Source organism: Suillus fuscotomentosus (genome assembly GCF_016647785.1).
Source record: "Suillus fuscotomentosus strain FC203 chromosome Unknown F5891scaffold_48, whole genome shotgun sequence".
In the NCBI taxonomy this organism is placed as follows: Eukaryota; Fungi; Basidiomycota; class Agaricomycetes; order Boletales; family Suillaceae; genus Suillus; species Suillus fuscotomentosus.
In genome coordinates this window covers 424,654-438,233 of record NW_024539560.1, presented here as the reverse complement: position 1 = coordinate 438,233, position 13,580 = coordinate 424,654, and the positions used below count along the sequence as shown (strand labels likewise).

The 13,580-nt window shown below is 43.9% G+C and overlaps 5 protein-coding genes across 5 annotated transcripts; 4 read left to right on the top strand and 1 right to left on the bottom strand.

Annotated features, from left to right (window-relative positions):
• Window positions 1-10: 10 nt before the first annotated feature.
• Window positions 11-4,888, bottom strand: F5891DRAFT_982874 (uncharacterized protein; the record flags this gene model as incomplete). The annotated part of the gene is made up of 24 exons (XM_041377265.1): window positions 11-189; window positions 241-350; window positions 390-428; window positions 478-543; window positions 565-649; window positions 695-813; window positions 895-995; window positions 1,058-1,446; window positions 1,491-1,675; window positions 2,004-2,419; window positions 2,468-2,503; window positions 2,592-2,611; window positions 2,655-2,719; window positions 2,750-3,065; window positions 3,117-3,240; window positions 3,370-3,532; window positions 3,586-3,652; window positions 3,706-3,772; window positions 3,826-3,892; window positions 3,946-4,013; window positions 4,069-4,134; window positions 4,416-4,517; window positions 4,623-4,739; window positions 4,782-4,888. Coding segments are annotated over 24 exons (3,074 nt in total), but the record flags the coding sequence as incomplete, so codon positions are not given.
• Window positions 4,889-6,736: 1,848 nt separating this feature from the next.
• Window positions 6,737-7,737, top strand: F5891DRAFT_1192237 (uncharacterized protein; the record flags this gene model as incomplete). Its single annotated transcript, XM_041367578.1, has 4 exons — window positions 6,737-6,749; window positions 6,802-7,013; window positions 7,062-7,235; window positions 7,339-7,737. 4 exons carry the CDS (start codon window positions 6,737-6,739, stop codon window positions 7,735-7,737), a joined length of 798 nt encoding a protein of 265 aa, XP_041222864.1.
• Window positions 7,738-8,051: 314 nt separating this feature from the next.
• On the top strand, window positions 8,052-10,156 carry F5891DRAFT_1130008 (uncharacterized protein; the record flags this gene model as incomplete). Its single annotated transcript, XM_041364471.1, has 7 exons — window positions 8,052-8,306; window positions 8,470-8,615; window positions 8,643-9,027; window positions 9,075-9,256; window positions 9,309-9,456; window positions 9,530-9,675; window positions 9,826-10,156. The coding sequence occupies 7 exons, from the start codon at window positions 8,052-8,054 to the stop codon at window positions 10,154-10,156; spliced, it is 1,593 nt and encodes a 530-aa protein (XP_041222863.1).
• Window positions 10,157-10,405: 249 nt separating this feature from the next.
• On the top strand, window positions 10,406-10,991 carry F5891DRAFT_957412 (uncharacterized protein; the record flags this gene model as incomplete). Its single annotated transcript, XM_041375486.1, has 2 exons — window positions 10,406-10,524; window positions 10,574-10,991. Coding segments are annotated over 2 exons (537 nt in total), but the record flags the coding sequence as incomplete, so codon positions are not given.
• A 123-nt stretch (window positions 10,992-11,114) lies between these two features.
• Window positions 11,115-11,636, top strand: F5891DRAFT_957426 (uncharacterized protein; the record flags this gene model as incomplete). Its single annotated transcript, XM_041375489.1, has 2 exons — window positions 11,115-11,325; window positions 11,386-11,636. Coding segments are annotated over 2 exons (462 nt in total), but the record flags the coding sequence as incomplete, so codon positions are not given.
• Window positions 11,637-13,580: the final 1,944 nt, after the last annotated feature.

Sequence of the window (13,580 nt, the reverse complement as noted above, 5' to 3'; positions counted from 1 at the left end):
GGTAAGGGACCATGTCCCTAGCAAGATGGTATTTTGGGCTGGACTCAGGAATGGTCGGAGTCTCCACCTCGACGTCATCTTCATCTGAAGAGCTTTACCATTGGTGACCTTGTTCAAGAGTCCTTCCTCATCTGAAGAGACTTCAACATAGGCAGGCTTCACCCTTGACTTGCCCTTTGCAGCTCCTTTCTTAGTGCGAGCATCATAGAAATCAGCTTGCCTATATCCAACAAAACGTACAATCAGCATGTCATGACTAGCACGGTCTTTCCAGTGGGAGTAGATTGCAGTGATCGTGTCCTTTTGCAGGTGGGAAGGATCCCTGATGACAACATTCTCAGGAATGCATCCTGAATCAAGGTAGTGAGTGGAATCAGTCGACATCTCACCCCAGGGCACCAGAGCCCTAGGATTGTTGGTAATAACAGCTGGGAAAAGTGAGTAAATGATACAATCACATAAGACAAATCAACTCACCGTAGGCCTTTTGAAAGACAGCCCGAACAAGCTGGTGTCTGTGCTTCAGCTTGAGACATACAAAGCCTGTGGGTAGGCAAGGATAACCATCATCATCAACCTCAACAGTGAGATCTGGGAGATTATTTTCATTGTCATCCTCTCCATCACTACCTCTCCATCGGCTGACAGACTTTTAGCTACCATATTAAATTAAAAAATTAAAAGAGACATTTACCATATTCTCCTTCGAGAAGCCAGTTGGCAAGACGATCTTGAGCATGTTCTGCCCATTTCCGATTATCTTTGGTCGCCTGAGTAAAAGGTTTTTTGGCCTTTTGTGGCGAAGTCTCCCAGCTTTAGAAACAAGTTAGTCATGATTAACAATATGAAGCATCAAAAACACTTACACAGTAGTTACAGAAGCTTTTCCCTCACCTCGGTCATGGGCTGTAAGGATGACGACATGCAATCCCATGGTTCTCCGGACCATGTCCATAAAGTCCTCCATCATTTTTTTCTGGTTACGGGTACGGTATCTATTGATGTATTGTTGAGTTATATAGCATGTATGCCAATAGAATCTTGGGAAAAAAAATACCTGTCCTTGGTATCTGCAGGAGGTCCTTCCTGATTCCATTTTCCTGCAACTCGCTCAAGCTCCTTCTTCACCTCAGGGGACATGGCCTGGTGCCACATGCGGGCCAATCTTGTCCTCTGACCCATAGACTTTGGGTTGGAGGTATCTCTGTGCTGCTTGTCATATTCTGCAAATTCATCCTTAAATAATTTTTGGACGACATCAAAACCAGAGAATTCTGTCTTGTACTTCCCAGCATCCTCAGGCTTATCATCTTCCCTCTGTCTCACCATCTCTACAGTAACAGCATCTGGAGCAGATGTGTCCTTAGTTCCTCCCTCAATAATCTCTTCCTCTGCCTTGCGATCCTCATTATCTTCCAGGAAGTCCAAATAATAGGCACGAACAGCCTGTATTGATTAGATTAGTATAGAACACAATTATAAAAGCTCACCTTGCGCAGATTTTTCTCAGGAAGCATGACACAAGGGTCTTTGGCTGCTTCACTGGTGCCTATAGCATCTTTGATTGTCTTGAGGATGCAAGCCCTGATGCCAGAATTTCCTTTAGCTGCTACAAAGGAATCTTTGTGTTCATTCAACACATTGCTAAAAACAAAAGTCCAGCTGGCCATTATATCTAACAAATAAGAATCACAGGGATGCAGGCCGGTACAAGTTTGCAGATGTACTGTTGGACCAGACTTCATTGTTGAAAAACTCAACATTACAAACAAGGTCATGTGACAAACACGGTCATGTGACATTTATGTTGACAATTTTCACTATATTCAAAATCCACAAAGTGCATCTACCAAAGTTTCATTCACAAACAACCAAACATTATTGTCTAAAGCTAAGACATATATGAAGTGACCAAATTTGAGTAACCAAAGAAAGAAATGTACATAATCAAGTCAACAATGGCTTCAAAGGTACATGCATCCATGAACACCCTTGCTTCCTACCTGATGTCAACATGGTGGCCCCTTCAGGAGGGCTGAAGGTGAAAGACTGGGTGCAGGTGTCATTCTTGCACTCAAAGACATAGACCTTATCCTTGCAAGCCCTCACAAAGACTGACCTCCAACAATCAGTCCACCCACAGCTTGGGCATTGGATTGGCAGGAAGCCACCCCAAGGCCGGGACTTGACATCAGCCCATACAAACTTGGAGACCTTCAGACTACCCACAAGTGGTGTCAGTAAGAAGACGTCAGTGTGGCGACCGAGTTTGTAAGCTTGCGCCAGCATGTCACCAAATGCGAGGCCAATGGGGCAATGTTCCACAAGGACTTGTTCAGTGAATGCCAGGAGCAAATGGGACGCAAAAGATGGTTGAAAATGTGCGGCGTTGAATGCGACTGTGGCAGAGAGCTTGTGACTGTTGGAATGTCAGATAAGATAAAAAATGCAATTTAAATGAACTTACTGAACTACTGCGCGTTGCAATCCTGCAAACGAGTCACTGTTGTTGACAATTGCGCCGCAGCACAAGAGCCACAGGTAGGTTTCATCGGCATGGTCCAGGAGAGATTGTCATGGACTAAGGATACCCTCCAAGAACTTCAAGTCTCTAGTTAGTAATCAGCGGCAGAAAAATTTAACAAAAAACTTACATCTTCAGTTGGGGTGCCAGCATAGTGCTTCTCGCCATCCAAACTGTACCCAGCAAAAGGATCACCTGAATCATTGTCAGTGTGAGTGGATATACCAACCACCACACGTTCCCATGCGAACGAGTTTTTGAGGTCCTTGATGATTTGACGGACGGTTTTGCGGTAACCGGACGCGTCAGAGACAATGTTGTAGGTGATCTCGCGATATTCGATGCTGCCGCTGGTGAAGTAGGGCTGAAGGAACGAATGAGCCAAGGAGAAAGGGCTGGCCGTAGTGTCGAAGTCGACAAGGATGAGGTGAATGAATATCACCGGTGCTGCTGAAAGTTCAGCACGCGATGAGAGCTCGAGGGAAGCGTGGACCTGTAGAAAAGACTTGAGGACCGGGACACCATTAGCGTGATAGAAGCCCTGTCATAGTATTAGTTGTGAATGAACAAATGATGAAAACAAAACACTTACATAGTACGGTGCGCCCTGCTGTTCCAGGGCGATGTGACAACATATGCACTTAAAAGACACGTCCTCATTGAGGATTGTGTCTTCAGTGCCCGGAGGGAGGCGCATACACAGGCAGCACATCACTCTGGGGCAGTGGTTGCACATAAAGAGTGTATTCTCTTTAAATGATGCAGAGCCATCCCGGCAGAGGATACAGAACTGTTGGGAGAAGAAGGTACATTAGCACACATACAGCAAGAAACAAAAGACTTACCTCATTGTGATGAACCGGTTTGGACATCTCCAAACTTTGGCCCCCAGCCGGCTCTCTAGAAAGGCTCTTGGCGGCGGTCTTGAGTATGTTAAGGTGTACACGTGGCGCTGAGCCACCAGTGCACTTCTTTGCAGTGTTTTTGGTGCACACCATGATAGAGAACCTAAAATTGTAGTCAGTATGCCACAGCGCCACACAACAACAATAAAAACTCACTAGTAACGAAAGAGACGCATTGACAAGAGACGCGCGTCCACAAAACACGTGTTGACGAAAGATAGAACTAAATTTGTAGTTAGTATGCGACAGCGCCACAGAAAAAGAACAAAAACTCACCAGAAACGAAAGAGACGTGTTGACAAGAGACGTGTGTCCACAAAACGCGTGTTGACGAAAGATAGAACTAAATTTGTAGTTAGTATGCGACAGTGCCACAGAAAAAGAACAAAAACTCACCAGAAACGAAAGAGACACGTTGACAAGAGACGCGCGTCCACAAAATGTGTGTTGACGAAAGATTGAACTAAAATTGTAGTTAGTTTGCCACTGCGCCACAGAATAACAACAAAAACTCACCAGTAGCAAAAGAGACGTGTTTACAATAAACACGCGTCCACAAAACACGTGCGTTGAGCAAACGTTGGCTGAAATAGTAGTCAGTATGGTCACATAGTCACAAACAAAAGAAATAAAACTTACAAGTGACGAAGACGCGTTGACAATAGAGACGCGTCCACAAAACACGCGCGTTGAGCAAATGTTGGCCTGAAATAGTAGTCAGTATGTTACATAGTCACAAACAAAAGAAATAAAACTTACAAGTGACGAAGGAGACGCGTTGACAATAGAGACACGTCCACAAAAGACAATTGTGCGCAAAAACCAACCACAATTGTGCATGTGATATTCCGGCAAACAAGAACAAATCAACAAACGGTACATCAACCATTTCCATTTCTCCCACGGTTCGTTTCTTTCAACCTTTAACCATGTATTGCAACGCTACTCATCCTCCTTTACTCTACCATACCTTCCTTGCATCTGACCTTTGGCTACTTGCAGACTGCAGCTGCAAGTAGTCAAAGGCAGCGCTGCAGTCATCAAGCCCATAATAACAAGTAAGTTCTTTGTACATCTGCTTGACAATACTGATTTTTTTCATATTTATTTACAGTTCTTGTTAATAACTGGCGCGCTATCAAATTTGATAGCACACCTTAAAGGTGAGTCTTCTCATTCTGCCAGCGGCTCACTTTTCTTTAGTTTTTTTAGATATATTCTTGGCCATCCATGTCCCCAGGGACTGGCGCCTCTCACTTTGGGCTCTGGGGGATAATTTTTTGGCCATCCATGTCCCCAGGGACTGGCGCCTTCATATATCTGTCTCTCCTGTTAAAATCTAATTTACTAACCTGCTCTCTAGCTTTATCAGATCCACTGAATTTTCCGGCTTGTTTTTTGTTTTGTTTTCAAGTCTGATTTGTGCTAACAGTGTTTTTTCCAGCTTTATCTCACACATTGTCTGGTAGCGGTTTTGATGAGGTAAGTGTCTTTTCAAGATTCAAGATGATACTGATCTTTGCCATAGTTTTTGGTCTGCACTTGATGCGCCTCCCATTTTTTTTGACATGTTTAATTCGGTAAGTGTCACTTTAATATTCAACATCATACTAACTATCATTACAGTTGGCTCATTATTAGTTTACTTTTTTACTTTGCTTCATTTACTGTAGGGTGCAAGGCTAGGATGGAGAGGGCCCCTCCATCCCTGTCTTGCATCATTTACCTTAGTTTTTTCTATCTTAGTTTTTTCGACTCCAACTTGTACTTTGCTTGGTGTAGAACATAGACTAAATGTATCACCCTTGTATGGGCATATTCTGGACATGTGACTCATAACTTTTTGCCCAAAAATTAAGTCACATGATCGTGAGAGTAATGCAAGGTGACATGCGCCTCACTGACTGCACCTCAATTAAAGTAAGTTTGGAAAGAATACAATCTGTTTGTTGCGAGCACATCATTTTTGTGAAGGGACAGGGCAGCTGTGCCCATGGTGTCATCAGTGAGGTTGAGCCAGCCTAGCTGATCACATCAGCCTCACTGAGAACACCACAGTCTAACAACCAGTCTTCTCCAGTAGAGTAAGTTTGATTATATATTGTTTGAGCCTAACTCGTTTCAGATGCTCACCTTCTATATCTAATAGCGAAAGAAAGTGAATCATTTCTGTTGTGAGTACATCATTGCCATGTACTCACAACAGAAACGATCCACTTTCTCTCACTTATAGATATAGAAAACAATAGGCTGGTCCAGCCTATGTAGTTCACCACCTTCTATATCTATGAGTGAAAGAAAGTGAATCGTTTCTGTTGCGAGTACATCATTGCCATGTACTCACAACAGAAACGATCCACTTTCTCTTGCTTATAGAAAACAACAGGCTGGTCCAGCCTATGTAGTTCACCACCTTCTATATCTATGAGTGAAAGAAAGTGAATTGTTTCTGTTGCGAGCACATCATTTTCATGGCAATGATATACAAGCAACAGAAACGATCCACTTTCTCTCTCTTATAGATATAGAAAAAAACAGGCTGGTTGAGCCTATGTAGTTCACCTTCTATATCTATGAGTGAAAGAAAGTGAATTGTTTCTATTGCGAGCACATCATTTTCATGACTGTTGAGGTCAATGATATATCTATAAGTGAAAGAAAGTGAATCGTTTCATTTTCATGGCACAGGGTGGCTGCCCCCATGGTGTTCTTAGTGAAGTAGAGCCAGCCTAGTTAATCGAGTCAGCCTCGCTCACAACACCACAATTAAAGTAAGTTTAATTGTCTACTGTCTCCTCTAGTAGAGCAAGTTTGATTGTCTATTGTTCGAGCCTCACACTTACTCTACTAGAGGAGACTAGCTATATGTGGTCCAATTTAAAATTTAATTAGGGTGTATTAGGCTATTACATAATGTGTTCTAATTACATCACAACTAAGTTCAGTCAACATGAGTCCGGAGCGCGAGAACTTTGGTTCACTTTTTTTCACTCATGAACCAAGTCAAAAGGCAGACAACTGAGGTTTTGGCAAGTCTTGACAGGAGGACCAGAGAGATAATGGGCAATTCATCTGAACTAGGGGTCCTAAAAGATGGCCAAGTTCAAACAGAATTGCTGCATAAAGCTAGGTAACTGTGGTTCTGTATTCATTGCAGCCAGCTATTAATGACCGAGGGAATCAAGGATGAGAATAGCAGTACAGCTACAGCAATGCTTGGCATCACCCTGGTGATACCTTGAACTTTGATTATACCTCAATTTCCGAATATGAAATTGACCGGGCCGCCCTGACCATTGCACATGCCATGGTCAACCCTAGTGAGTAGGTTAATATTTAGGGTTGCACATGAAATTTAATGGAGAATTACAGTCAATGTCAATTGGGATGTAGACCGATATGCTGACAAGGTCAATTTGTCACAACCCAACAGGGATGGGTCAGCAACTGCTGAACCGGAGAGACTGAAGAAGTTCTTCCCTGAGGCTGTGCTCGGCAAAATTTCAGTTCCAGCAACCATTGTGGACAGGCACGGAAAAATTTTGGTAGTTCATCTCCCTGATATTTTGACAGCTTCTCGCATAGTATGTTTCTGGTTGGGGATTTTCCTTCAGGGCTGATTAATTAATTAGGAGCATCTCAATCACATCACTGGTGGCTTGAGAGAATCCCTTCTCAAAACTGTTGATCCTAAAGATGTCAACAAATATTGGAGAGATGATGGATATATGGTTCCAGCTGAAGGAGGGGAATTTGGGGCTGGTAGAATTACAGTAGCTCCTGCATATTTCATGCAAAGACGGGAGGTATTGTATTTTCACTTGTTATATATATTGGGTCTAGGCTTAACTCTATTCTTAGCGATGAGTGGATCCATTGGTGACCTCAGAGTCTTACAAATCAGAGAAGGTCCAACAATGGTTAGCTGCCTTGACAACATCAGAAGTTCTATGGAATGCCATTACTGGAGTTGTGGCTCCGGATCTTTTTCAAGCTGGCAACTCTGCATTTTCTCAGGCCATCAAAGAAGTCCGTCATGGATCAAAAAAGAACCCAAAGAACCCTGCTCCAGTGGACTCTTGGCCCTCAATCTTTTCAGGGCTTGAAATTATTGCTAACCGTGTTACCTTTAGCCACAGAGATGCTGGTGGATCCCCATCCCTTTTTGATCTCCTGGTCAGTCTAGGAAGAAATCATCATGCCACTTTGGCCTTGGCAGACCTCCATGCAGAACTAGATTATTCCCCTGGAGCAATGGTCTATATTGCAGGGCAGGGTGCTAGAACATTCTGTTGGTCCCTGGCTTAATGGAGAACGGGTTGTAATTGCCCATTTCATGAAGGATGCTGTGCATGACAGAATTGGGGTGCCAAGGCCATCATTTCCGATGCAGAGTTTCTTTTTAGAGTTAGTAGGGGGGAAGAGTCGGAAGAGAATAAGGAGTAGGAGATAGTATTGGGAAATTCCCATAATTATTTTTTTGGTGGAATCATTATGTAGCTGTGCCAAAATTCATGTGATGCTCTGACCTCTGTTACCTTTGAACAAACCCATAATTTCAATGACCTCAAAAATCACACCAAGACGGAAAAATAGGGCCAGAGTAGCAATATCTTCTGATGATGCCCAGCCAACAAAGAGAAAAAGAAGGTGCTTATAAATATACATACATCTCATCTAAAACTCGGAGGGGAAATGTTTCATGGAAAGAAGCGGATACTGTCTATGAAGACTATGACAGTGAGGTGGAGCCAACCTCACCGGTGAAACAAAAACACCACCAGAATATTGAAGATCATTCACTGGTCAATTATGACAGAGAGATATATGATGATTTTGGGACAGGAGGCTTAATTAGTATCCAACGAAAGACAAAAGTGAGTTCTGTGGAAATAATTATTCTTGAAAACTAGCCAACATTACAGACCCAAAATGATTTCCTCAGGGAATACTTGCCTTGGCGCAATGAATATCTTTCAGTGTTATTGGAAGTTGGAACAGCTGATCAACAATGGGAAATGTGAGGATTGTGGATGAGAGGAGGGCTTTATTCATTGTCTGTCCTGCTCAGGAGAGCACAGCTGGTGTTCCTCATGTGCTGTCAAAGCCCACCAGCACAACCCCTTCCACAACCTTCAGCTTTGGAATGGCAAGTTCTACGAGTCTACTACCCTACGGGACCATGGGTATATAATGCATCTTGGTCATGGGAGACATCCTTGCCCCAATGTGTTGCAGCAGTCAAACCTGTCACCCTGGTCAGATCTTGGAGCCATGGAAGATGTGTTTGCATACGTGGAGGGGGATACTATTTATGAAACACAGTTGGGATTGTCTAACCTGGTCATTGTGCACTCCACTGGAGTTTACTCACACTGTGTATCCTGGTGTCAGTGTCCTGGAGCTGAGAAGGACAGACATCTACATCTGCTAAAAGCAAAGTTATTTCCTGCCAGCATCACTCGGCCTCAATCTGCTTTTACCTTCGATGTGCTAGATAACTTCCTCATAGACGCTTTGGAGTGCAAGACCTCAGCTATGAGTTTCTATCAAGAGCTATGTTGTTTTACCAACAATGCTTTCCCTCATACAATACCTGTGAGCAATTTCTTCATCATTGTACCCCATGCTTACATGATAAAAAGGATCGCTACCGTGAACTTATGCGGGTGTCTCATATATGGAGGGATTTGGTCAATAGAATAAGGTTTGGCTTTGCACATGAGTCGGACAGATCTCCTGGTCCAGGGGATTTAGCTCTTTATTGTCCAGCATGTTCCCAGCCTGGCATCAACTTACCTTCTTCTTGGAAGGATACCTATGACAGGTAAGTTGGTTCATCAACAACTGCCCACTGAGCTAATTTTTGTGGTCGGCAGTTGGTTGGTCATGCAAAGATATGTTGTCGATGGAAATTTTACAGCTCAGCATATGAAGATGAAGACTCCAGAAGATGATGTTTCACTAGCAGACGGAAAGGGATACATGGTAACAGAAGGACCTTATGAAACTCACATAATAGAATCTGTGGAAGAGAAAGAGGCGAGTTGTCATATTTCATGACATGTTTCATTAGAAATGATGTCTAATATAATTTCAGAAATCATCTTGCAGCAATCACCGTACTGTGAATGCAGCCAATGTCCAGAGAAGCAACCTAAGAGCTACAGGAGTTGGGGCAACTGCATGTGCTAGGCATGGATGTTTTGTTCCTCATGCAGTAGTTGACTTCCAAAAGGGAGAGAGGTATGTTGGTTGCATTGTTGTACTACGACATTGGGCTGACTATGTAGTCAGGCAAATGAACATGGACTATTCCATCTGCAACGCATTGAAATATCCATCAGAAGATATTGGCAGTGCACTCATAATCTATGATGTTGCATGCCAGTAGAGTATCCACTTCCATGAATGGGTGAATCAAAGCTATCACCTGTCTCTTCCTCAATCAATCAAAATATTGCCAGTGGTCGGCAAGTTTCATCTAAGCGCTCATAAGCTACTGTGCTTTCCCAGATTCAGCCTTAATTTTATTACAGGAGCTGGTCATATTGATGGGGAAATCTTGGAGACCCTCTGGGCCCCGTTTAACAAGATTTCCCCAACTGCAAGGTCCATGACTCTCTCTCACAGACAGGAAGTCTTGGACGACCATATGAGGGATTCTAATTGGAAGAAGCTTGTCAGAATTGGCAAGTCCCCTTTATTTCCGAGATGTCAACTTTGACTAATGGAACACTTCAAAAGTCAAATTATTACTTAAAAAGTATCATCAAGCCATACAGGGCATTAAAGACACTCAGGGTCCGTATGAAGAATTAACGAAGTCTCTTGATCGGGCCAATATCCAGAAATGGAAGAAGGAAGCTGAACTAGCAGCTCTTCACCGAGGTGAGCTTCTCAACATCTATCAGCTTACAATGGATAAAGGTAGATTCGGTAAAATTCAACTTTGATTGGACCTGATTATGAATCATCAAAAGCTCCAACTATGGCTGAAATAAGGCTAAGGTTGACTGAAAACGAAGTGTCCACCAATGGTAGGACTGGGGCTGTTGCATGGTTGATCGAGGGTATCAACATAGAAAATGCTCAGTAAGGTGTTCAATATTTGAGGTGTGATTGACTCAAATTGGGTTATTAGAGATGGCCTACGTTCTTCTATAAGACAACTGCCAGAGGATCCAACTGCTTCTCAGAGAACTCTGATGGAAGAAAAAAGGCAGAAACTCTTGTCTCGCATCAATAAGTTCCATGAGACTGCATTGGTTATGACAAATGGGATGGAATTGGAAGGGGGAGCAGGATTGCACCAAGATGACCCTGAACTGTGCCTGGAGGAGGCTGATGGATCTAATTTTCCAGGAATTGAAGAGCTGGGGGAAGACAGTATTTTGGACATCGGAGATGATGCTGACTCACCTGCAGAGGTTGCTGAACTTTGGATATCATCATGGGGGACATCTGATCCGATCATGAATGATGTTGTCATGCCATTACATCAAGAAGAACTGGAGCCTCGAAAGGGTCAAGCAAATGACTGCCTGGAAAAGCTTCGTTAAGCTCTTGGTGACAGATCTGTGGTGTTTCAAGAGAAATTACACTCCAACAAATCAATCCATCATCAGGGTACTAGATCAACAAAGGAACTTCGAAAAATCACCTTGGCCATCAACAAACATGCTCGAGAATATCGCAGATCAAGGGCAGCAATGCAACGATTAGGGGCTGATTCTGATACAATGTCATCTTATCAAGCCCTAAAGGCTGAGGACCTTACAGTAAGCAAAGAAGTCACTGAGGAAAATAGGCATGGTCAGGGTTCTGATAGGCTAGCTTGGTTTTGGAGAATCAACAGTGCAGAGGACAGCCAGAAGAGCGAGTGGATGAATGAATGTGAGTTTTAATCTTATCTGATTTTTATGAAGGTACTGAGCTTATGTTCCCCATTCCTAGTTTATCGAGTCAATTGGTTGAAAGCAAAAGCACGATATGACCGTTGGAGTGAAGAGCTGAAGTTGGTACAGCATGAAATGTGTTGGACAGTATGGTGGTTTCAGAAGCAGGAGTCGGAGTGGAGAGCAAGGGCAGATGAAAGCATCAAGAATGGGCATAGGGCATATGCTGAAAAGCAGGCTTCCATGTGGGCTGAGTTTGCAGCTGAGGGCATGAAGAGTTTTCAAGGAAAATGGAGCATGACAAGTTGATATTAAAGATGGCTTCATAATGTAATTACTTGACTTCTAAACATACCAGATGAGGTTAGGTGTCCTCGCCCAAATATTGTAATAGTAGGCCAGCCTATGATGATGTGCAGCCAGCCTTATATTACAGGCTGTAACAGCAGGCTGGCCGATGTGGGATGGGTGGCTGGCCACTGTATACATACTGCACATCCCGTCCGGCCGGCTCAGGTATAAGTGCCAGCTAAGCCAGCCGGCCCAGAGGTGCAGGCTGCAACAGCAGGCTGGCCCATATAGAATATGGCACTATATGACCGGCCATCCACCTCATACAGACTGCACAGACTATCCGGCCGACTGAGGAATGCTGGCTTAGCACATCAGGCTGCAATATAAGCAACAAAACTATTGCAATGTTGGCATGATCAAGCTGTGGTTGATGTAGCATTCATGTAAGCAGTCCAGCTTAAAAGTAGCCATGACCATGCACAAAACAAGTCTGGTACATAACACAGTCCAGCAAGCTGGGGTGTAGGTGGCAACCAGGCTGGCCGGACCAGTATTACATACTGTACAATATGTCAGGCCAGCTATGGCATAGGACACAGCCAGGCCGGCCGACCCAGTGTTACAGGGTGTAACAACAGGCTGGCCCAGCCAGACTTTGCTAATCTTATCAGACTTGGCTGTGGTATAGGTGACAAGCCAAGTTGGCCGGCCCAATATTACATACTGCACAATCTGTCCGGCCAGCTTGGGTATAGAACACAGCCAGGCCGGCCAGCCCAGTATTACAGGGTGCAACACCTTCTATGTCTATGAGTGACAGAAAATGAATGGTTTCTGTAGTGAGCACATCATTTTCATGATACTGATTTCAGATGCTTACCTTCTATATCTATAAGTGAGAGAAAGTGGATCGTTTCTGTTGCTAGCACATCATTGCCATGAAAATGATTTACAAGCAACAGAAACGATCCACTTTCTCTCACTTATAGATATAGAACGTGAACTACACAGGCTCAACCAGCCTGTTGTTTTCTATCTCTATAAGTGAGAGAAAGTGAATCGTTTCTGTTGTGCAACAGAAACGATTCACTTTCTCTCACTTATAGATATAGAAGGTGAGCATCTGAAATGAGTGAGGCTTAAACAGTAGATAATCAGACTTACTCTACCAAAGGAGACTGGTTGTGAGATTCCAGCATGGGCCAGCCTGTTGTTGCATCCTGTAATACTAGGCTGGCCGGCCTGGTTGTGTCCTATACCCCAGCAGGCCGGACAAGCTGTGCAGTGTGTAATACCGGGCCGGCCCACATGGCTTTCACCAATACCCTAGCCAAGTCTGGCTGGGCCAGCCTGTTGTTGCACCCTGTAATACTGGGTCGGCCAGCCTGGCTGTTTTCTATACCCAAGCTGGCCAGACGAGCTGTGCAGTATGTAATACCAGTCTGGCCAACCTAATTTTCACCTATACTCCAGCTTGCTGGACAGTGACATGCACCAAACTTGTTTTGTGCATGATTGTGGCTACTTTTAAGCCTCAATGTTCCTCACTTTGAATCTTTCTGGACTGCTTACTTGAATGCCACATCAACCACAGTTTGATTTTTCCAACATTGCAATAGTTGTGTTGCTTATATTGCAGCCTGATATGCTGGGCCAGCTATTCTGGCTATGATTATACCCCAGTCTGCTGGACAGGCTGTGCAGTGTGTATGAGGTGGATAGCTGGTCACATGGGCCAGCCTGCTGTTGCAGACTCTGTATAAAGTGGCCAGCCACAAACTCGGATAAACCAACATGGCACCAGAAAGCTGCAATTTTTTCTGGACAGCTTACTCAAATGCTACATCAACTGCAGCTTTGAAGTGAGGTTAAGTGCACTTTCTACCTACCTCAGAGGCAGGCAGGCCATCATGGAAGCAGTATGCTAGCTAGCCCCCTTCTTCATACTGCATACACAGG